This window comes from Grus americana, chromosome 4, assembly GCF_028858705.1.
Source record: "Grus americana isolate bGruAme1 chromosome 4, bGruAme1.mat, whole genome shotgun sequence".
NCBI lineage: Eukaryota > Metazoa > Chordata > Aves > Gruiformes > Gruidae > Grus > Grus americana.
In genome coordinates this window covers 30,741,861-30,766,074 of record NC_072855.1, presented here as the reverse complement: position 1 = coordinate 30,766,074, position 24,214 = coordinate 30,741,861, and the positions used below count along the sequence as shown (strand labels likewise).

General features: G+C 36.9%; 2 protein-coding genes across 15 annotated transcripts in view; both read right to left on the bottom strand.

The window, feature by feature from the left end:
* Window positions 1-10,135, bottom strand: part of CEP135 (centrosomal protein 135) — a 35,086-nt gene extending 24,951 nt beyond the window's left edge. For 2 of the 4 annotated variants that reach the window (XM_054823159.1, XM_054823161.1), the window contains exons 1-6: window positions 9,636-9,969; window positions 4,689-4,853; window positions 4,095-4,285; window positions 3,415-3,582; window positions 1,861-2,002; window positions 50-134 (exon numbers count right to left, since the gene is read on the bottom strand). In XM_054823159.1, coding sequence (XP_054679134.1) covers window positions 50-134; window positions 1,861-2,002; window positions 3,415-3,582; window positions 4,095-4,285; window positions 4,689-4,801 — 699 coding nt within the window. In that variant the 5' untranslated portion in view covers window positions 4,802-4,853; window positions 9,636-9,969. Of the gene's footprint in view, window positions 1-49; window positions 135-1,860; window positions 2,003-3,414; window positions 3,583-4,094; window positions 4,286-4,688; window positions 4,854-9,635 lie in introns of all 4 variants that reach the window. The other 2 variants (XM_054823157.1, XM_054823160.1) reach the window with 2 other exon arrangements.
* A 1,026-nt stretch (window positions 10,136-11,161) lies between these two features.
* The window catches only part of EXOC1 (exocyst complex component 1), a 32,119-nt gene continuing 19,066 nt past the window's right edge, over window positions 11,162-24,214 (bottom strand). For 7 of the 11 annotated variants that reach the window (XM_054824153.1, XM_054824156.1, XM_054824154.1 and 4 more), the window contains 9 exons: window positions 22,440-22,484; window positions 21,139-21,302; window positions 19,361-19,471; window positions 18,827-18,903; window positions 18,088-18,316; window positions 16,762-16,945; window positions 14,384-14,583; window positions 12,660-12,854; window positions 11,162-11,845 (listed from right to left, as the gene is read on the bottom strand). In XM_054824153.1, the coding sequence (XP_054680128.1) occupies window positions 11,693-11,845; window positions 12,660-12,854; window positions 14,384-14,583; window positions 16,762-16,945; window positions 18,088-18,316; window positions 18,827-18,903; window positions 19,361-19,471; window positions 21,139-21,302; window positions 22,440-22,484 (1,358 nt within the window). In that variant the 3' untranslated portion in view covers window positions 11,162-11,692. The remainder of the gene's footprint in view (window positions 11,846-12,659; window positions 12,855-14,383; window positions 14,584-16,761; window positions 16,946-18,087; window positions 18,317-18,826; window positions 18,904-19,360; window positions 19,472-21,138; window positions 21,303-22,439; window positions 22,485-24,214) is intronic. The other 4 variants (XM_054824158.1, XM_054824163.1, XM_054824162.1 and 1 more) reach the window with 1 other exon arrangement.

Genomic DNA, 24,214 nt, shown 5'->3' with positions numbered 1-24,214 from the left:
GCTACTACAGCCAAATAATAATAATAAAAAAATAAATCTGTAAACATACCTGTTTGCTATAATTTTTCATTCCATGTTCAGATATCTCCAGTTTTTCCTGTAGCTCTTTTACTTCTGACTGAAGTTCATGAATTCTGAAATGTAGCAATACACTGTTTATGTGGATTCATAGAAGAATCATATGCACACAACAATTCAATATTAGTATTTTCTCTTTGCTCCTGAACGTAAATATTTCACAAAAAATAGTTTTGTTCATACAAAATATTAACACAGAAGCTGTTGTTCAAGATATTGTAGGAGGTTGACCTTGGCTGGCTGCCAGACCCCCATCCAGCCACCCTTTCACTCCCCCTCCTCAACAGGATGTGGGGGGAAAAATAAGATGAAAAAGCTCATGGGTCAAGATAAAGACAGGGAGATCACTTACCAATTACTGTCATGAGCAACACAGACTGGACTTAAGGAAGATAAATTTAACTTATCATCAATTAAAAATAGAGTAGGATGGTGAGAAACAAACTAAAACCACCTTCCTCCCACCCTCCACTTTTCTCCAAGCTCAACTTCACTGCTTCACTTAAGACACTTATAGCTCCCTCTACCCCAAGTAGTGCAGCAGGGATGGGGAATGGGAGTTGTGGTCAGTTTGTAATACTTCGTAACACTTCAGCTTTGCTGCTCCGTCGTCCTCATGCTGTTCCGCTGTTCCAGCGTGGGGTCCCTCCCTTGGGATACAGTCCTTCAGGAACTGCTCCAGCATGGATCATCTCCACACAGTACAGTCCCTCACAAACAGACTCCTCCAGCGTGGGTCCCTCACGAGCCACAGCTCTTGCCAGAAAACCTGCTCCTGCGTGGGCTCCTTTCCATGAACTGCAGTTCCTGACAGGAGCCTGCTCCATGGGCTGCAGCTTCCTTCAGGGCATATCCACTTGCCTCAGTGTGGGGTCCTCCATGGGCTGCCTGTGGATATCTGCTCCGACATGGTCCTCCATGAGCTACAGTGTGGATATCTGCTCTGATGTGGTGCTCTCCACAGGCTGCACAGACAACTTGCCTCACCATGGTCTTTCCACAGGCTGGAGGGGAATCTCTCCTCCAGTGCCTAAAGCACCTCCTCCCCCTCCTTCTTCACTGAGCTTGGTGTCTGCAGCGTTGTTTTGTTTCTCTCATATTTTTCTTACTCCTCCCTCTCACTGCTGCTGCACAGTATTGTTTTTTACCCTTTCTTAAATACATTTTCACAGGGGAGCCACCAGCTTGGCTGATGGGCTCAGCTGTGACCTGTGGTGGGTCTGTTTTGAAGCCAGGTGGAACTGGCTGTGGCCAGCATAGGGTAGCCACTGGTCTCTTAGAGAAGCCACCCCTGCAGTCCCCCCGCCGTCAACACCTTGCCATGTAAACTATCTACAGATATATTCTAAGAAAAAAGAATTCACTGGAACCTTTCATAATAGAGGTTCCCAAACCAAAAGCAGTATTACAAAAAATCAAGAATATTTTAGTCTTCCAAAATAAATAAGAAAAATCAATTTACTCCTATGTAAAACATTACACCTAGCTTTTTTCCAGAACACCAAATCTAAAATTAGGTATAACAGTAAAACCAGTATAAAAATCTTAAGAGAAATCCTTTAAGGAAATAAGCAGCTTATTAAGTATCTGTTGCAACTTTGTCACAGGCAGCACTGTCAATCACTAAGCGAAATCCTATTTAAGAACTATAGTGCTCTTAAAACATCATGAAATGCCATTTTGTTTGAGGCAAATTTGAAAGGCAGGAGGAGGGTGGGGGTTGGAAAATCACTGCAGATATTGAACACCTATTCTTCAAAATTTAAAAGTTCTTTAGATTACCGATTATCAGCCACCTGAAGAAGGTCTGCAACATAGGGGTCCTCTGGCTGAGGAACTGGATAGGCACTAACACCTGATGGAGGGACAGGCTGGTCTATCTGCATGCGTTGACGCCTGAAGGGAATGCTTCTTTTTCTGCCACCTAAAAGCCCAAACCCAAATGCCCATTACTTGGAGTTAAAGCAAGGGAGTAGTTGTCTTTAACATATAATGAAATTTCCTGTTTATTCTACTGCTTCTGAACTGGCACATTTCACCATTTTAATCCTACTGTAATAAGCTGATAAAAATTGTACATTCTAGACAACACCTTTCTTGCAGGTTAGTATCAGCTTTGTCAAAATTCAGTTTTATAATAAGGAAACATGCAAGTTCAGTATAAGTCATTTTCCCCAGTGTTTAAGACTCTAGATATTCCACAGTTCAAACTTGTTGAATCAGTTAGTGATTTACCTTACTAAAAAAAGCTAACTTAAAACATCGCAAAAGACCTTTTGTTTTCACATTTAAGGACTATTTTATGACTGAACTAACCTGTGCGTTGTTTCGTAATGTTTTTTCTCCTTCTATCCTATTGTCATTTCAGTGAATGAATATTATAAGCATATCAAGCAGAGTAGGTTATTTGCTTGCATGGTGACATTACATTAAAAACAAAGCAAAACATAGTATTATTTCCGGAGGGAACAATTACTCTTCATCACACGATTAAATAAGAACCTATAATGTTTTATGACGTAATACAGAAAAATCCCAGAAGACTGGTGACCAAGGGGCAAGTATGCAAAAAAGATGGACAAAAATGTAACACAGTATCTTTGAAGTGAAGGACATGACATGCAGAAAGGTGTGGAAAAATAGGCGAAATTAAATTACTTCTCTAACTAGCTATTAATTTCCCTTGGATGCCAAAAATACATAGGCAATTCAATGACTTGGAAAGAAAAGACAATTTCAAAATTTCACAAAATAGTTCTATTTCCCTTAGCTTGAAAAAAAAAGAAAAAAAAGAAAACCCTGGAGACAGAAATTAACTTGAAAGTAACATCCAGAACATTTTAAGTTATCAAAAGACCCTTTAAATACTGTAAGCTTTCAGGGGGTTGGGATTTTTGTCTGTAGACATATTTTGCAGCTTGCTACTTTTACATCTTGGTTACAAAAATCTGAATTAGTCACACATCATCAATTAGCTGTCAAAAAGATTCAAGTGTCAAACAATCTGTCTCTGACTAAATTAGGTGCTGCATTAAAAAAAAAAAAGCTGTTGAGTAACAATGCTTTCCAGTCACATTTTAACTTAATAGTCTTCTACTGAATCTAAGTTTGTATTCAAATGTGTCCCTAACACAAGTGATGTGCTAATGAAACTTCTTTCATACAGAGAAAAAGACTGAATTCAGAGCCAAAACTTTCAAAAGGTAATGTTACTCTATTGGATAGTTATTTTACTGAAGTAACTTCTTTTCCTAGAGGAAAAAAAAAAGATTATATTCTGAAGAGCCAAAAATAGTCTGGAGAAGAGTTAAAATATCTGTGATTCTTTACACTCACCAGGTGTTTGCACCACTGCTTGTAGATTCTTCTCCTGAAGCTGCTGAATTTTTTCAGTCTTGGCTTTGTTCTCTTTTTCCAGCATTTTAATTTTATGCATGTATTGGTTATTCAGAAATTTCAAGTCAGCAGTTTCATGTTCAACCCTCCTTAAGGAGGCTTTCAAATCTTCAAGGGCAAGAAAAAGCAATATTATATTTCTTATTCATTATTATTTTTCCTAGTAGCACCAAAATAGATGTAAAGAGAATCCTATATTCTTTTTCCATAACATGAAATTTTCAAATACACATGTGTATGTATATATGGCACACAAACACACAAAAATATATATTTATACATGTTATAGAAATAAAACCCCTTTGTAGAGTAAAAGTATATTTAACAGCAGTATTTCATTTTAAATTAGAAAAGTATCATTTCAAGGTTTGAAAGTACATGTTAAAAAGTTCTAACATTTTCATGTTTGATTAAAGCAATGATTTGCAAGACCTCAGAAGCTTTTTAACTACAAAAGAAATGTCTGTGCATGAGCCTTAATTCATTAAAGACACAAAAGTCAATGACCACTCACACTCATAAGTAAAAATAAATGAATCTGCAGATCAAGGATTTGTCCGCAATTTTATTTTGGCACAGAAGGATTAAAAAAAAAAAAAGTATGATAATTTTTATATTACCTTTAACATGACGATCAGATTGCTCTTTCAGTTTTAATATTTCTAAATGTAGTTCATTATTTTCCCTGGTAAGTTTAGCATTCTCTGTTTTATAAGGTTCCAAAACAGCATCATAATTGCTACATTCTTTTTCAGTTTTTCCAGCAGATAACTTTGCACTGCGCAAGCTCTCAGTTGTGTGAACGAGGTCACTAGAATAAAGGAGCATCAGACATGTTAGAAACGTTATCAGCCTTTATTTACACTGCAGATGCAAATATTTATTATGAGTTGAGAAACAAAACCCTTTCCCTGAGACCATGTTAATTGTAGAACAAATGGGGTCAAAGAGAACATTCATGTAAGAAAACCAGTTATAAGAGTGCGTCCTTTAAGCACATATCAATAGTGACTATTCTTGGTTCTCTTATGAGGTTAGAAAAGTTGAATTTTCCTAGACCACAGATCCTTAGAAACAATTTTACTGAATGTTAGCTCTGAAATAACATTGCTTGAAAATAATCTTTAGAGTAAGCATTCTTCCTTATACGTCAAAAATCAAAAAATACCTACTATATGATTATTATGTTTTTTAATGACTCTCCTTTTGAATACCTAAAAAGCTTTTCCACCAAAGGTAAACTCTCCACTCCCAATGGTTGCCGATAGCCCAGTTGATCCAGACGTTTCCTGAGATTAATGAACCTTCGTTCTGCATTTGTAGTCATTGCAAACACACCTCCAAAGCAGCTTTTGTCACAATCAAGAAAAATAGGACACCTGCAAAAGATTGTCTGTTACAGCATTTGTCCTTTAAAGAAGGAATAATACAGAAAAAAGTAATGGAAAAAACATTTTTTGTATAGGAAATACAGTGCATAAGCACATCCTTAAAATTTAAGTAAACCAATAGAGCAACTAAAGTTTTAAACATATTATACATTTCTTTAAAAAGAAATATTTGCCTTGGCAATTAGTTTTTTCCTAACATCTTAGAGTATGAACGTTGGGGTTTTTTTCCAGTATGTAAGAACTGAACTCTGAAAAAAATCTTTCTGTGGGAAGTCTAAGTAGTAGATTCTGATTTTTTTGAATGACAATCATGGTATCTTCCACAATCAAATTGTCAAAAACTGCATATACTTTTTTTCTTTCATATATAAATCTTACTTCCAAAGTTTACAAGGCAGTATTTAACATAACTTATGCCAACCATTTGTAAAATTGCATAAAATGTGTAAAATTTAAAGACAGATTAACTTTGAACATCTTTTTTCTATGAGGGAAAACAAGAAAAACACATCAGTGTACTATAGTCCCACTTGTATTGTTTTCTGCAAAATACAGTTCAAGGATCAGAGGGGTTTTTTTCCTTTTGACTGATTAGTTATCTTTTTATCATTAACCTGATCTAAATGGGGCTGGATCAGCACTACTGTATCTGAATCCAGATGAGAATTTTGGTTTTGCCATGTACATTTGAGGGAAGAAGAATTTTTACATCATTACATCCCTCCGGATTTAGAGAAAGAATGAGAAAAGAGATGGAATACTGAAGTTGATGTTCCTCAATACATGAAAACATCTTTTCAATAGTTAGAAATATTTTTGAAAAATAGTTATTTCTGTAAAACATTTTCCCTCATATTACTTCAGAAGTTTCAGTATTAACCTACTGGCTGCAAAGACCTCAGCAGCCAAACTACCAATCTGAGGAAGCATTGTTTGCATCTCATATAAAGGGGATAAAATACAGATATCATTTAAACCATGCTGCTTAGCAATCCCCCAGATTTTAAAAATATATTAAATAAATATATGTAGGTATTTGAAAATAAAATAATTTATGAATAATAAAACGAGAAAACATAGAACTTTCATGTCTGAGGCTGGAAAGTAAGGTTTCATCTCATTGTATCAAAACACTAAAAATAAGTCTAGCAACAGGACTGTGGTTGCCAGGTAATGCTCCACAGATGAGAGAAAATCACCAGTCTTATGAGCACAGCATCTGTTCCAGATACTGCCAAAATATTTTTTTGAAGAGGTTCAGGATGTTGAGATATTAATTAGGCAATGGCATGGAACACAATCCCTTACATACTGTACTGGGATGGTTGAAGGAGGCAGCAGCACACTCCCTTCCACCAAATGGTAACTGTACCAAGTGGAAATCAATGTACTAATGGGTACTAAATGCTCTTCATTCTCCTTTGGCAGTCAAAAATTAAAGCTAAAAGGGATGAGACCTTGGAATTTCTGCATTAGCACTGAGGATTCTGTGTTGAATTCAGGAAAACAGTGACTGTGTTATTGTGTCTAGATTTAGTCTCAGGACTATATCTTATATTACTACAGAAGTAAGCTGATAGCTCTAGAGCCCATCTTCTCCTTAAGAAGAACCATATCAGTTAAAAAGATTAAATTAGTTTAAAATTGTTCATCGGACTTGATTTAATAGCTTGTGTTTCAGAAAGAGAAAGGATTTTTCTACCAAACATATTGAGAAAGTTTTACAGAAGAAACATCAAGAATAAAACTGTGTCACAGCTTGTAAGGGAACAGTTTTTCTACAGTAACTGTGGAGAAAATAAATGGACAGATGTTAGCGCTCCAGTTAACTGTGGCTAGGAAGTAGATACAGGATCTGGCTAAATCACTGCAATGGACGTTTAAGCGAGGTGTAGTTACTCCAATATTGAGAGGTACCAACAGCTTTCTGGTGAATCACCCTCCCTCCTAAAGACTGGGAATTTTTAATTCAAGACGTTATTGCCAGCAGAATCAAACTAGAAAAAACTATTATCTTATATTCCCTAGAGCCACATCTGATCCAAAATTAGTGCAGGAAATGAGTAGCTGGAGGATAGGTCCAAAAGATGTCCAGGAATGAAAATAATAATAATTGGGGAAGGTCGTTATTTCAGAGAGCTTAACACAGATATTAAAGTCTTCAAAGACAATAATCGTTGTACACTCTTTGTTGGAAAGAAATTATGTGTCAGTAATTCCAGGCCTCTGTCATTACAGACAACCATAGCATAAATCTCATATCCTAAACTTAAAGTCTATCACTAGTCTTATCATGACATCAAAAAGTATCTAGTAACTTCTCCAACAGCAAAATTTGGTTTTCTGGAAATATAAAATGAATATATGAACTGCTGTACTGATTCAGGTGAATCCAAGATCAGTCTGATCCAATACCCCATGTCTCTGAGAGCTGCCACAGCAAGAGTATAAAAACATAAAAAACCATGAGCCATACCTTGTCTTTCTACGAGCCTACAGTGCAGGGACTTGATGGGCCTAAAGTTGAACTTAAATCATTATAATAATACCTGATAGAGCTTTCTTAAACACGTTTAAGTGTTTTCTTGAATCTTTGGCACTTTTACATCAATATAGCTCGTGGCAATGAATTTCTAATTTTAATTGTATGTCTGGAAAAGTACATCATGAATTCATAGGGGTGTGGGCGTCCCTCCTCCTTTTTCTTTTCATTGTAGGACATACTAAATAATAATTCCTTATTCATGCTTTCAGTCATTCACGATGGCAATTTTAGCAAATCAATTTTCCAAAATTTTCTAGTAGCTTGTACAGCTTGTCCCTTTTCCATGCTTTTTCTGAGATTGAGATCACTCTGAGCAGCCATACAGCAGCTATAAAGATTCTTTGCTGTAGCCTTCACTATTCATGATTCCTAACTTACCATTTGCCCTTCTGATTGCTCATCAATTAGATGCATTCACAGTGACACACCTCTTTCTGAGCAGTAACTGCTACTTCAGAACCCATGATGCGTATTACTTTGCCTTTACTAACGCTGTTCCTTAACTCCCACTTTATTACTCACTCTCCTGCAACCCTTGGACTGCTCTTCGCACGTCCATATAATAAGCAAATTTTGTCCCTTGCTGTCTAACCCATTCTTTCAGATCACTGAGCACTGTTAAAGAACAGAAAATCTTCTGCACATTCACTATAAGGTAGTACTTTCTACCCTTTCTTTTAACCACTTAGTGAGCTGTTAAATGACCTTTTCTCCATTTCTGAGAGACCTGCTTTTCTTAAAATCCTTTGGTAAAGAACTTTCTCAAAAGCTTTTTGGAAATCCAAGTTTTCTACATCATTCTTACCCAGTCGACTCAATCCAGAATATCCTTTTCTTTAAAGAAACTTAATAGCCTTGTGAATCACAACTGAGTCATGATGAAAGGTATGTTGAACTTACTAGATTTGTCTGTAAATTTGCATAGTACCGAAAAGCACTCTTAACAACTTTGGTATTTCCCACAAGACAGGCTATGTTAGCTGCATAAACAGTTCACATCATTCATTATTTAAATATTTCATGCAATTTAGTGCCACTAGGAAGACAATATAACTTCCAAATTAGATGAATTAGCTTTTCATCAATCAACACCCCCAACATGAGGTGCATTCACTGACATGAAAGATGGGCAATAATTGAACTTCATATCCAGTTCATTTAGGCTATAAGTATAGAATCAATTTGCATAAAATTGTGTGAAAGAAGCAATGTTAATAGGTATTAAGCTAACCATTACAGGTGGAATATGAAGCAGAAAAGGTTTAGCACACTGAAGCCCTTCCTCCTTTCAGTCTAAAAACAATGCAGCAAAATTCATGGCAACTATAGTTAAAGAACTGTTCCAGATGCAATACTTGTGTTATCAATAAGAAAATGCAATAATAAAAAAAGTAGAGCAAAGTCGTTTCTTAGCCATGGAAGACATAATATGGTCATTCAGCCATGTGGAAGATAAAACTATAGAGCTGACAATGGAACACAAAGAAATTAGCACAGACAAATTTATATGCTATGAAATAAATTTCTTTATTGAGTCTATAACGTTAACACCAGAGACAACTATGAACCGGAGTTTCAGTCTCAGTTCTGGGAAATACCAAAATGCATTTTTCATTCATCAGAACTGATATGCTAATGGCTTTTTTTTTTTTTTTTAACTTGTGTCTACAAAACATCTGTTCCTGTCCTGTAATTACTGGTCATGTAGCTCATTCTACTATAAAGAGCTAGATTTGTTTTCACCCAGATAAAAAAAAGCACCCAGGGGACCAAACATTTGACTGTAGTAACGCACTAATACATGCCTCTATGCAGTCCATGCACACTGAAGGCTGTGTTGTGAAACACCATTAATGCAACATCATTTTTACGATACACTAAACGAGCCTGCACTTGTTTTGGCAAAGTCTGTTTCCAAGTTGATTTGCTGGGAGTTCACTTCTGACTAGATATTCACACACCACGTTTCCTATGAAGTGTCACCAAAGACAACTCTTGCTCTAGAAAAACAGATTTCTTCCTTAAGGAGTCACCAAAACATGTAAGTTTAAATTACAGTACAAGAAAACCCTATCGATTATGAGCCTTCTCATCACCTATCTCCCCAAACTGGAAGCTTTATAGACCTTTCAGCAACCCCAATCTATACCCACAGAGGGGCAGTCCCTTTTTAAGCAGGTTTTTCACTTTTCACCCTCCCTCCAGGTCGCTCTTACCAGACATACCGTTAAAAACAAATTCTTGCAGGGTGAGCCACTAAGGAGCGGCCGAAATGTCTGAGGCAGGCTCCGGCAGAGATGCACCTCCGGCGGGAAAAGGGGGGGCTGCAGAACCCCGAGAGGACGAGACACCAGCGCGTAGGCCAGACGCTGGGGAGGCTGCCCAGGCTAATCTGCGCTCCCCAGGGCAGAACAGAACAGACAGAAGCGGCCCAGCGCCACGCTGGCCTCAGAGCCGCTACAACGGCCGCTGCCGGGACCGCGGGAGCCCAAGCCAGCCGCCCGCCTGCGAGGAGCCCCGGTCCCACCGGCAACACCCTCCCTCCTTCCCCCACAGGACACCCCGCCCCGGCGGACAGGGGCGCTGCCCACCCGCCGCGCCCCCGCAGCGCTCCCCGGGACTGGCACTCCCGCTCCGCAGACGCCGCGCAGCCACCTAGGCCGCATCGGCGGTTTGAAAATGGCGCGCGGAGCAGCCACCGCTTCCGCCCCGTCACCTCGGCAACGGGGCACGCGCCTGGACCCGTAGCCGGCCGAGCCAACCGCCGCTCGCCCCGCCTCTTCCCGCGCGACCGGCAGCCCTCGCGCTGAGGGGTGTGGGAGCGTGACGTACTGCGTCTCCGCCTCCCGAAACGCTTTAGCGTCAGGGGCTCGCCCCAGCGGTGAGGTGCGCGGTAGCTGAGTGCTGCTATTGCGTTAGGGACTCCGGCACCAGGCGCAGTCTCCTGGTGTAAGCTGCGGGCTCCATGCCGAGGAGATGACACCTTAGCTCTGGTTGCAGACAAGAGGGGGGAAAACAGACGTTATCAGCGTCTGTCATCCTTTTCCAGGGAGTCTTGCTTACCTGTTGCATGGTTGCTGTGGCCAGACTTCAGAGGTTGAATTGTCTGATGTAAGAGTGACAGGTAGTCCTCTTTCATATACTAGTTTAAGGGATTTTCTGCTAAGTGTAACCCTTGCTTGCCTTTGGGGGTGCTTTGGCTACCTTTTGTCACGTGCAAGGACACTGTAAGCAGGTTATACACAACTAGTAAACAAAATACAACTAGGAGTTAAGTCTTGTAGCTCATTAAGTGTTAATATACTTAACGAAATTCAAGTGCCTCAATATTGCCAACTTGCCATCCAGCAGGTTTTTCCTTAGGAGTTTTATAACATTCTCATTCATGTTACTGTTTGGTTTTTATTCTTGCATCTGCATCTCAAAAACCAAAAATCTTACCTGTCTGCATGTTTACCTTTATTATGCCTATTTCTATTCTACATACACACAGCTCTATCCAATGACTTAGCAATTTCCTCAAGCTGTACAGAAAAACTAGGTCCTGAAATCCCAGGCAGCTGAAGCTCCAGGAGGAGGAAGGGGTTACATGAGGTGGGAGTATACTGGTGCTACACCGTACTTACTAAAAGGAAGAAAAAAAAAAGTGTGTTGAGAAACAGAGCAATTTAACTTCAATACCCAGAAGACAAACCAATGGAAATAACTGCATTTTCACCTTTTTGAAATAGCACTCCACAGAAATACAGAATATGATGAACACAGTTTAATTAAGAATTACAGCCATAGTCACATTATGTCTCAGAACATGAATTCAGTATTCCCACTGCATAAAGTTCCACATCCATACTTTGTAGAATGAGGAAGGGAGGAGATTTGATAGTCTTTAATGCTTACATAATTCCCAAGATGCAAAGTATTAGTGAAAACAGTAGTATCCTTTTTGTGTACTACAAAAGGTAGTGCTTACTGCTTTTAGCAAGAGAAGGGATTATAAATAAAAGTATCAGAACACTAGGGGAAGGGAAAAAACTATATCCAAAGTGTTTCACAGAATTAATGCTTTCAAACAGTACTTCAAACCAGTAGAGGAGCAACAAAGCCCCGAAGATTTCATTTTGCCCTGAAAGACATTTGAAGCAGGAGTGTAACTTGACATACATGGCAGTTAACTACACATACACATGGAAAGCCACCTTTTAAAAACAAATAGCATTTATAGTGTTTGATTCCCTTATACACAGGCACAAACTTTGCTAGCTTCTTTTTTCCCTTCTAGGACTTAATGAGACTGTGCAATACTGGAGCAGTAGTCTAAAATATCCTGTATAGTGAATTCCATAGTAATTCCTGATCCAGGATAGCAGCGAGCTATCAGCCCTTCAAAGTGCTTGTATTGTCGTATAAACTCGTCTTGCATGGAATGCCACACAACCTGCCAAAGAAACCAAACTTTAGGAAACATCAACTGGCACAACACGCTATAAAACATTGGTTCATTAATTGATTCTCAGTTCAGGTGCCATTTTAAAACTAAAGCTTGCTAACAAAGTTCAGTAAACTGAGTTGCTGCACAAAAAAACAAAAAAAAATTGTTTTTTTACCCATTAAGTCTTTAATGACTCCTACCAAATCTACACTGCAAAGCAGAAAATAGTAGAGAAGATGAGAAAGTTGTCCTAAGAGGTATTGCTTTTGTCTTTAAAGAAAACACTCCCAACCACAAACAGTGCTACTAATTCACATTTCCAACTTTAAAAAGCTGTTAATGCATGTTAAAACATGCAATGCATGTTAAAGCTGTTAACTCTTAAATCTATTTATCATTTACTCCAGTGAGAAAATTTAGAGTATAAGAAAAATTCAGATAATATAACTATCAGAAAAGATGTAATGGAAAGTATATTCTGCTATAGTATACCAGGTAAATATCAGATCAGGTTAACAGTTCATTTAAGTTTAGTTATCTCTAGTTCCAGTGTATTTTGCAGAACAGAGATCACCTGTTAATGGTCAGCTCAGGAATCATAGAGTTCAGAAAGAAAATTCCTTTATCTCTACCACCACAGTTCAAATCAACATTGCACCACATAGAATTAGAGTGGGAGTATAAAAAGCTTCACTTAAAATTTAATGGGTTTTCAGAGTTATGCTGAAGGTAGGCACTTCTCACAGAATACATATGCAAAAGCAATAATAAAAGCCTCTGTGTAAATATTACAAGCTTTTAAAGCCACGATTTCGTTTACCTGAAGTAAGTTTTCTTCTTCACAGAGATGTTTATCTACCTTCTTGTAGAGATTATCCAATCCCTTCTTTACTTCCTTACCGGGATATTCCTTTATAACTTTACGTAGCTCTTGTTTATTAAAAGCCAGCTGATAGCTTACTTCCTCTTCTCGTATACCTTGTGCCACACGAGCTTCAACACCTTCAAAAAAATGCTAACGAGCAATAACAGCATTAATGATAATTACAAATCTAAACTAATTAATTAGACAAGCATATGTGTAGTTGTCTTGATTCTGCTTGATGACTGTTGTGAGATCCCAGTTTTGTTTTAATTGCTCATGAAATAGTGCAAAACATTAAAGCACAGCCCAACAATACAGCACTCCATAAGTACTAGTGTAAAACTGAAATCAATTATTTTTAGAAGCAATCAAGCTCTTCTTTGCAACTTTATAACTAATACTGAATCAGCCTCAAAATCCTCAATTAATGAGGCAATGTCCTGGGAAAATACTGGATCTTTAGGATAACCTGAGTAAGCATCTGAATCGGAATTTCTCTAATTAAACCATAATTACACAACAGCAGTATTTGTTCATAATAACCCTCTTTCCTCACTGCCCCACACCAGTTGGCTCAACATAATAAAAATGGAGAGAAATATGCCTAGGAACATGCATGTAGAGCCACAACATCATTTGCAATAGTGCATGGGGTCTGGCCAGGACAGAGTTAACTGTCTTCATAGCAGCCCATATGGTGCTGTGGTTTGGATTTGCAGCTGCAACATGGCTGATAACACACCAATGTTTTGGTTACTGCTGAAATGTTGGTCAAATGTGGCCAAAGGGTATTCCATAGCATATAACATCATGCTCAACTATAAAAATTAGGGTTAGAGGAGGGGGTGGGGGTGGTGTTTGCCTTCAAGGTGGCTGTTGCTCAGAAACTGGCTGGGCATCAGTCTCCTTGTGGGAGGTACCAAGTGACTGCCTTTCCATCACTTATTTAGGGTTTTTTTTCCTCTCTTTCTCTTCCCTTAACTGATTAAACTGTCTTTATCTCCACCCCCAAGTTTTCTCACTTTTGCTCTTCCTGTTCTCTCCCCTGTCCTGCTTGGGGACAAGCAAGGGCAAGCAAGCAGTTGTGTGGCAGCTTAGCTGCTGGTCAGACTCACCCCACAACAAGTGGGAAGCAGTAATAAAACGTTTTAATTTTCAAAAAGAGAATATATCTTAGACTTTTCAGAAAATGAATGGCTGAAATCCTGCTTGTAGAAAAGGCAATGAACAACAGGAAACATTCAGTGGCCAGAACCGAGTATGAACCTAAGTCAGCATTCAGTTTAACACTTAGGTCAACTCTGGACATACAGAACTTCCCTAAAACTTTTCTTATTGTTTGTTGAACAGTTCAGAAACTATAGTAATTTTCTCTGCAGTTGAGGTGGGGAAAATTACCCCAAAGCTCCTGATTACTTTTCCCCTTGTCTTTTCCTTCCTCAAAACCATTTGCTTAAGACACAACAGATGTTTAATCAGTACTGTTCATTGCCATGAAAAATTTGGTAGTTTGCATCCCAAACTGTTACCCTCATGAGTACTCTTGTCAGACATGCTCAATTCTAAAATAATAGAGATTATGGTAGATGCAGTGATACAGAGATCAAACAGTGCAAATTAAACACTTAAGAAATATACATTTAAATGGTACAGAGTAGTCTAAACTCAAATATACTTACATTTAATTTCTCAAGAGGCTGTCCGAGTGAGTAGATTACATAAGACTGAAGATGATCAGTGTATTTCTGTTTGGCTTCTTTTTTCTCAGCCTCAAGACAAGAGATTTTCAAGCGGGAAAGCGTTGCAAAAATATGATGGAAGTTCTCCATCATGACCACATCTCTAGGTGTTTTCTGGCTTTCATTAGCTACTTTTTCAACTGAAAGAAAAAGGAAGCAAAATACTTCAAATACCAAAAGGACAACCACATTCAGAAAAAGTAACTTAAAACCATAACACTGTCACAGAAAAGAAATTTGGGATTTTATGTCAATGATAACCATTTGTATGGGTGATTGTCATAATTGCCACTACATAAATCAATACCTGAGAGCCTTCAAAAGTAATAACAGATATGTACAGGCTTGAAGACCATGAAATTTGTATGCCGGAAAAATCACTTACAAAAAAAGACACAACACAGTGACTACATATGGTCATTTACATAAGTGAGAAACAACCCACATTCTGTGGAGGCTTACAAGCCTGCTTACATTATCCCTAATAACTTTCACATGACAGAACCATTTAAGAAAAGTGTCATTCCCCTCTTTTCCAGAACAAAAATCTTCAATAAGGTAATGGGGTTTTTTTAAAATGTACTTCCTAGTCTCTCAATTTTTGCTTAGCTTATTAGTTTTATGGTGAAAGTTACTGTCAATTCCCAAATTTAATAATAAAAATGTATAATGCTGCACACAGGTCTCTTACTTTCATCCTCCTCCCCCAAAAAACCACCAGGGCAGGCAAAAGAAATTCTACCTATTGCTCCCTTATTGCACCTAAAAGCTGCTGAAAGAGGATAGCTTCAACCAAGAGCACAATTAAGTCTCTATGCCTTAATCCATTAATTATTTTGCTGAGACTACCAGGATGCCCACCATGGAAGTGATCCTGAGCACCAGAGTATCAATAAAGATCGCAAATTTATTTCAGTTAGAACACTGAACTGCCACTAGGAAGAGTTTGCTACTGCCAATTTTGTTCTCCCATATAATTTCCTACCACCCCCTCCAATTCTACCTGAAGTACTACATCATTCTGACTCATTTCAAATGTTACTTGTAAATGAAGTATCTTAACTGCATTGCACATACTGCTTGCACTAATTTTGTACACAATTTTGACTTTGTTTCATCTTCATTCTTTACTTCTCCTCATCCTCCCCATTCTTTGTTCTTTGTGCTTGTCTGAAACAGATCTTGTTTTTTCTTCAATGTTTGACTGGCATCATTTTGAACCCCTTTTAAAACATGCTTTTCTAAATTCTTCCTACACTTGTTATTTTATCATTGTATAGTTTTGCCTGTCTATTGGTATTTGCACCTGAACAGTAAATTCTTAAGGACAGAAAAGTTGGTGCCATCAAAAAAAACTTTCAAAATTTACGGTCCTATCAGCTGGGATGCTCCTGCTGCCTACATACAGGCTCTAGTCTACTGTACTATGATGTAATGTTATATGATTTCCTAATATGTTCAGAACCACTATGCTATAATTTCCTTAAACTAGTTTTATTGTCTCTACTGCCTCCTCTTGCCTAATCGTCCCCCACCCCAAAAAAAAAAGGTAAGTCTCAGTGGTTGGGAATTACTGTATGTGGAGTTGTTTGAAAATGTGCAGGTGAATCCACACACAGAGGTCCATCCATCTGTGTCCCCCTGCATTTAAAAGGAAAGGACAGTTTTTCCAGAGTTCATTGGCTTGCATATCCACCACCACCCCACCCCTTTTTTTTTTTTTAAGGTTAAATGAAACCAGTAGAACAAGGATATTGCTGCTGATTTTCCAGACTATAGCTGGAAAAATAGGGAGGACTGGAGAGACATTCTGCTGCATCAGGCTAAGACACAAAGGACCTAATCTGCCAAGAAAGGGTCAAATTCATAGCCAGAACTCAAGTATTTTAAACAGGGCTGTGAAGATAAATGATACTAGGGCCAAATGCCAGTGATCCCATCCAGATCCATCTCCTTGTTTAAGTGAAACTGGGGGAGAAAAGACAGGAAACCACTTGAGATTGAGCATGTCATGTCGCTGCAATCTCCTCTCTCCCTCCAGAGTCTTAACCACTTCCCTGTCATAACTTAAAGTTACCTTCCAGGTATGTACAAAGGGAAATATCTACAATTTGCTCTTAAAAAGTATATTGCAGTCAAGAGGTTTACACTTGCTCTCCTACTGATAACAAATATGAACAGATATTGTGCTGAAATTTTGGTTAAGTTGCTTGCAACAGAGAGTCTTTAAAAAATAATCCGTTAATTAGAGGAAAATTGTACATAAATAGGAGGAAAAAAAATCATTTTAGTAACTATGACAACCTCAGAAGACCTACCACTGACAAAAACAGCTCTGATAAGTTTTATGTAGGCTTTATCTAGATCTCCTCGTCGTTCTGCATTTTTGAAAATTGATTCAGCAAGAGCTGCAAACTCTTCAAATTCAGCAACAAATGGAAGGATCCCAACTTTACTCTTCTTTGAGATTTTTACTTCATCCATCTGCTTCATCTGGTTACTCTTAAATTTAAAAGAAGAACAGATGTTAGCCTCTAATATATAACTCCAGATCATTTAACAACTGCTCAAATAAAATAAAAATGCAGACATACTGAAAAACTGACACGTATTCAAACACAGAGATGATTTTATCTTTCAGTTAGTATATCTGCTTATTCCTCCATTTTACCCTCAAAAATTTATTAAGAAATAAAATAATTGGAAAGAAAAAAGGAAGATGGGCAAGTAAAATCTTCCATCTTTTGTTCTCCTTTGTTTACTTACTATTAAGAAAAAAAAAAGAAAAAATAACAACAAACTTATCCACCAGAAGCAATTATAATTTTCATTCTTTAATCTAACAAGGAACTTCACTTTTCTGATTGAACCAGGCTAACAATTCCTTTTGCTACAGGAAGTTTCTTTAATCTTCTACTAAAATTTTATTTCTGAGTAAATAATATTCTGCGTCAAAATATCTGAAGAATTAAATTGGTCAAGAACAGTCAGTCTTATTATGTTTGCCTAGAGTCAAATTACATTTATGACAATAAAAAAAGTTACACCAACAACTATGTTTTCACTAAGCTTGCCACATTTCATATAAGGGTCATATTAGCAAAAGGAAGTTTCTGACAGTACAAGCTGCCTCTCCTACTGCCAAAAGATTTGCCATTTTATCTAAACCAAGTTTTTGTTAGATACAAGACGGGAATAACTGAACACATGGAAGGGATGTCTATTTGGCATATTATGCTCAAAGTGGAAAAGCAAACCCTTCCTTAAGTCCATGACTTTTTCTTTTGGTAAGTAAAAAAGGCAGAGAGCTATAGTTTACTTGACTGACATCGGTAATCATCATAAAAGTACAAGTTTAAACAAACAACTGAAGATGTCAGCTAGCTCACAGCAGTGAACGAGTGGTCACATCTCTTACAAATCGCTAATTATTGAAGAAAACTGGAATGGAGAAGGGAAAGAAACACACCCACCAATTAGTTTATCTTTTTTGAACATTTAGCCAGTAGAAGAGCAATGAAGTTACTCATTTTCATTTCAAATTAAAAGCAAAAATTTAACTATAAAGAAATGCAAAATCAAACTAGGTAGGAGTGGGCTTTCTGTATTATATTTAGCTTAATCAGAATAACTAAAGAACTTACAATGCATTTATCAAAGTTCCTTTTGACAGTCACCAAAACATTTCCAAGTGTTGTACTGAGAAAGGAAGCTGGATCCACATTTTGTGCTGTCCATACATGATGACTCATCTTGACTAACATATAAAGGGAATTAAAGCTATCAATCTTGTCACCCAGCGCTATAAGATTATTCAGCTCAGGTTCAATACAACGAAAAATTTTTGTCATCATTTGTCGGATCATGTCCTTCCTATTAAAAATGCATAAAATAAAAATATTACTCTGACAGTTTACTAGGCTATTTTACATGTTCTTTGATAACATTCTTCGGATAATCTTATTGGATAGAGTAGTCTCATTTGCATTCAACAAGTGTCATGATTTTCAGAATGCTGCTAAAGGAAGAAATGTCAATGCCACACAATAAAAGTCAATAGTCATGGGTATAAAATATTACAAGCAGTATTTTCTGTTTGGAAGCATTGTTTCCCCAAAGCATATTTTACATATTGCAGTGTCTAATTTCACTTTGCAAGCTAGTAGAGAATTAAGCATTTTTTTTTATACTATTATAGATAGAAACATTCATACTATATACAAAAATGTTTGTATTTATACATTCAGGGTCTAAGTGCAAATTACAAGTTCACTATTCATTTTCACTAAAAGAACAATTTCTGATTATAGAAAAAAAGTTTTTTATGCCAAATAAATTCACATGTAGGTTTAAGAATCAATAATAAACAACAGCAGCACATACTCAGAAGATATTGTTTGTGGAACACCAGAAGTGTATGAACGAGATAAAGTTCCTCCATCCATTTCCTCCGCTTCATTCTGTAAGAACAAGGAATGGATATACAGGAAGCTGAAAGCTTGTCTTCAATTCTATACGTGAGTGATAATTATATCTGACAAAATCAACATAATTATAACTTTGGGGTTTTTTGTTTCAAAGTAGCAAATACAGTGGTTTCCAAGGTTCTGGTACTTTTCTGGTCATGGTCCCCAGAATATACCACTATCTACAATTACTCCTCATTCCCTTCTTCATAAGATGAAGAAGTGTTTATTGTGATCTTACAAGGAAGCAAAGCCATGGCAAAAGAAACATATCAGTCCTTCTTTAATAGATTTTGTATTGGTCAGCCAAAAATAAAGATTCTGCCAGCTAATGGAGAAAAATTATTGATCACGCAATTGCCAAATATATTCAGAAGTTATCTTTTAAACAGGTCTCTTATGAGGCCTGTTCAATATTTTTTACTTTAGTGACAGAATTAAAGAGTCATACCGTTGTTGTTCCCGAGATGCTCTGATGTTGCTGTAGTTTGAAAAATTTACTGATGAAGTCCTGTTCTGCCAGACACAGGGGCTCTAGTTCACTTAGTACTTGCTCGAAAATCTAAAGACAGGCAAATATTTTATCAACACACCAAATATTATGAACAGTTGGTAATACTGATTTTAATTGTTTGTTGCATAGGATTTTATACTTTCTATCTTCAGTAAGCTTTAGAAGTCTTATTTCTACTCAACAGAAATGGAAGCAGCTTGTACTTTTATCTTTAAAAGTGATACTTGCATCTTCAACATAGTCCCTTCTCCTCCATGTAACACTGGGAAGAAAAGAACAATCTATGTTTTTCCACAGTTAGAAGTTTTCTAGTCACAGCCTGAAGAAGGACTTTTGTGCTATAATGAAAACATTCACATTTTAATAGTAAGTCATGGGTTCTGAAAACCTCTTTTCTGCTTGGCCTCAGGGAAGAAAAGCAGGTAAACTGTGTATGTAGAAGATAACTGCTTTGTAGAAAAACTTTCTATTTAGCTGCTACAGAAACCAACAGCAGCTTTTGTACTGAAATAGACGTATTCATCACGATGTTTAGATTTAAATTATTTTGGCAATAATTCATTAATTTAATTTTATTAACATGAACTACTGAAATTGTAAGTCAGGTGTTAGACATACTTCTGTCATCTTTATATACCACGGCATTTTCTCCGCGAGTCTTTAAGGATTAAGACATGCAATAATTTAGATAAATGAAGCCAATCTAGCCACATACTAAATCCATACTACTGAAAATTCCCCTTGAAAGAAAAATGTTGAAAAAACCTACTAGGTCAGCTCAATGGCTTACAACTCTGTATACATTAGTCACACTCACATGTCCCCAATGGATGTGAGATAAAAGTCAGTTGTTGTTGAAAAAAAATGTAAATATATATATAAAATTGTTTTTAAAAGCTATCATTTTAATTCTAGACAAGTTGCTGCTGCAGGTGTGCAATAACTGTTTCAGGCATATATTTCCTCCCAGAAAAAGATGGAGCAAGGATTCGAAAAAGTCAGAAGAATACTCATCTCCATCAAATAATTCAATGGAGAACAAGAAAATTATTTTTATCTCTTACTCTGATAACAGCTCCTTCTTCCTCCACAGTACTGAGGAGTTAATTCCACAAGAAGTGAGGAGTACTGTCACTTTTAAAGGTTCAGGAAAAAAACCCCAAACCCAACCACAAAACAGATGCTGAGGACACTCCAGTAAGAACTTAGGGACATTGGTTAAAGCTGAAAACTGATTTATACTGGTTTCACATCAAAGTTAGAATGAAATTTTAGGGCCATGCTCAGGTCCTGGCTTAAACAAAATTATGTTTTCTTATCTTTCACTTTTGTTTACATACAGATAAAATGCGACAGAACACATGAAAGTTTGTATTGAGAAAAAAAAATCAGTTGAAGAATCCATCAGTTCAATTCCTATTTGCTTAAAAATGCATATTTGGCTTAAACTTAACAGACCATTTTTACATGCTTGATATTCTTTATAGATCACACTAAGCATATAAAGGTACTAAATGGAATCTTATAATCAGAGAATAATACTCTGATCTACATATTTCTTAGAAACTGCCTTTAGATGTGTGGTGCATATAGAATATGAAATTGGCATGTTTTAAGACTTAAACAGAACAGATCTTTAAACTATGCAAGAAGGATATGCAAGACGCTTCTAATACAAAACTAAGCAGGACTCCTATGCAACATTTTGGCTTTACCTTATCAAATTTTGTTCTATCAGCCACATCAAGGTCAGAGGCAGACATATTTCCCATATCCAGCAGTGAGGATGACTGAGACCTACGGTTTCCCGAACTCTGAACAGAGAGTTTATTTAGGCTAGAAGTAGACCCAGTCAATTTTCCAGAACTTCCATGAAGACCTGTGAAATAAAGACACTATGAAGGAGGGAAGCAAAGGCAGAATAAAATACTCAAGAAGAACACGTTCATTACAGAACGTATGAGATCAAGAGTTGCTAGTAGTCCTACATGAAAATCAAACAACTCTATGTTTGTCTAAGCTGCAAATGCTTTTGCTATAAATACGTTCTTTTCTTGTTAACGAAATACTTCAACAAGTTTCAAAGTAGAATGTAGCTACATACGCGTTCATTGTAAAGTATGGAAAAAGGCATAAAAGGAACAAAATTGTGAAATGTAGGAACACTGGGATAGATACTCTCCTTGAAAGCTTGGAACCAAAGACCAGTTATGATCTTTCTGAATGTACTTTGGGCACAGGCTGCCACAGGCATAAGAATTAATCCACAAGAAGAAAAAAATTATATACACACAGGCACTTTTTCATCTTGATCTTTCTGCTGTTAACATCCTTTTGTCTACAGAGTTTGCTCCAGCTATTTTGGTGGATCTATAATTCTATAGGAACTCTACTGCTAATACTCCCCCTTCCTTTTGATCATAATTAACATTCAGACATTTCTTCCTCATATTGTGGGGTCTTCTCCTAGGTAAGGAGCTTATCTTTCTATTTTTTCCTAAATTTTCAGAAATGTTGGAACAGGATGGAGAAAGCTAGTAACAAAAAAGACCAAAAAATCATCAATATTTGACCCCCGTGTAAACTTCTCACATCTCAACCACAAAGACACTTAGATGAAACTTGCATTTTAACTGCTGTGTTGGTATCTAGCCTAGGGACACAAACAAGACAAAGCCTATAGATCTAATAAATGTTGTTACCTCAACCTACTGGAAGAGCTGAAAACTATGACAAGCTCTCAGACACAAACTTTTTTTTTTTTTTTTTTTAGATCAACTAGTAGCATGGGAAAACCAAAAGATGTTGCCTTTACCTGCAAACCTTCTCAACTTCCATGCTGGGCTACTTAACCGTGCTTCATTTTTGCCTTGCAAAAACCATGATTCTGCTAATGCTTATTTCATTCTGAACAGAGTACTTCAGTGTTAGGTATAATTTCCATGATGCAGCACTATGTCTTTATATTGACACACATGCATTGACAATACCAACTAATGCAACTAGTTATACTCACTCTCAGTTTCCTGTTTGACAGCACTTTCTTTTCGAGGCAGTGTAGCTGGGATGGATTAGGTTGCAAGCATCAAAGACAAAGACAAGTTAAAATGCAGTTTGCACAAACCATGCACAAGATGCAAGTTAAGCTCTAACTGGAAAGAAACATGCGGAGAACTGTAAGCAGCAAGTAACTACATTGCAAACACATTTAGTTGGAGAGGTACTACTCTAGAAATTCAGTATCTAAGCTACATGGAAAACAGAGTAAGTTTCTAGGTATTAAAGTTTACTTTTTCTTATACAGTGTGTTCAAAGAACATTTTTGGTAACATGTATTTAAGTTCTATTAAATTGAGAAGTCCATTAAATTAGGGTTTTATTTATCAGAGTTAAAATTGCAAAAGACTCAGTTTCAAGATCAATCAATTATAGACATGAAGAAATTAAAATGTATTTATGTAATTTTGTACTGAGTCAGACATATTGGCCACCTCTTCAATTTAAAAAAAAAACACACACCAATACTGCAAAATCATTCACATTGACAGTAAGACTGGCTAACCTTTTCTGTTGTTCGCAAATCAGGATGTTTACATAGAGAATATATCTTTTGTATTCATGCTGCACCAAAAATTGATGACTGCAAATTCGGAAAGGATGAAAACAATAAATATATAGTAAAAAAAATTTACAAGATGTTTTTTATTTTTCCTGGGTTTTGCAAAATAAAACAGTTTCCTCAAGTGGACTTCAATATGAAATTTAGAGTAAATCAGCATTTCTAGTAAATAGAGAATCCCTAACCAGTAAAAGGCATTTGCATACATACACTAAAAGCAGTATGTGGTATTAAGAAGATCTTGATGAGGATGGATGCTACAAGCCCCCCAAAATGGAGCAGGCAAGCAGAACCTACTGTAATAGAATGAGTAAGTACTTCTAAAAGGCCACAAACATGTCTTAAATACCAGATGTTCTCAAGTAGGCAACACTACTGACAATTACAACATCAAACTTGAATTAAATTCCAGCCTAGTTTTTAGACCTTGGGGGTTTTGGCAGTTTTTGAATAAAAAGGCCTGATATATTTGGCATTTGCATCTGTCATGCATTGGTCCCACTTCATCATCCTCAATTTCCAAACGCATGGGACTATATTACAGAATGTGAAAAACTACAGGCAAAGATCAGGCCCTGGAGAACCAGGGGAGCCACAGTGGCTTTTGAGAAGCCACATCATATAAACATATGACAGCAGTAGCACTCTTTCCCACATTGATTTTATGGTATTTAAGTATCAAAGTCTTGGCTTCATCAGAAAAAAGGAAAAAAAAAAAAGAAAAAAGACTACTTAAGACAAGTATGAATGCTCACGACCCAGATTTTTTTTTTTGCCATAAAAATGCAGACAAAGAACCTTGCACTAGCACAGAATGCCAGAATTCTCCCAGCATCCCCTCTGCATTTGAGGCATCCAAACAGCAGTGCTACTCCCAAAGCACAAAAAAAAAAGAAAAAGGCAAGAACACACACCAACACAGCTTGGAAACAGGTCATCTTTAGTGCCTGAGTACAACTGGAGCATTATGCATCTACACTATTCCTTAAATAACTATTAAGAAGTTATGTATTTTGAATTAACGTGCAACCACTACCTTCAGAGAAGCCTTTGAAATTACACTTATAAGCTGTTACAAAATGGATAACTTGATATTTAAATGGTGAAATGAAATCATATTTATATAAGGAACATTTTTTTAAACATATGTAATTTGCTTTCCTTCTTTATAA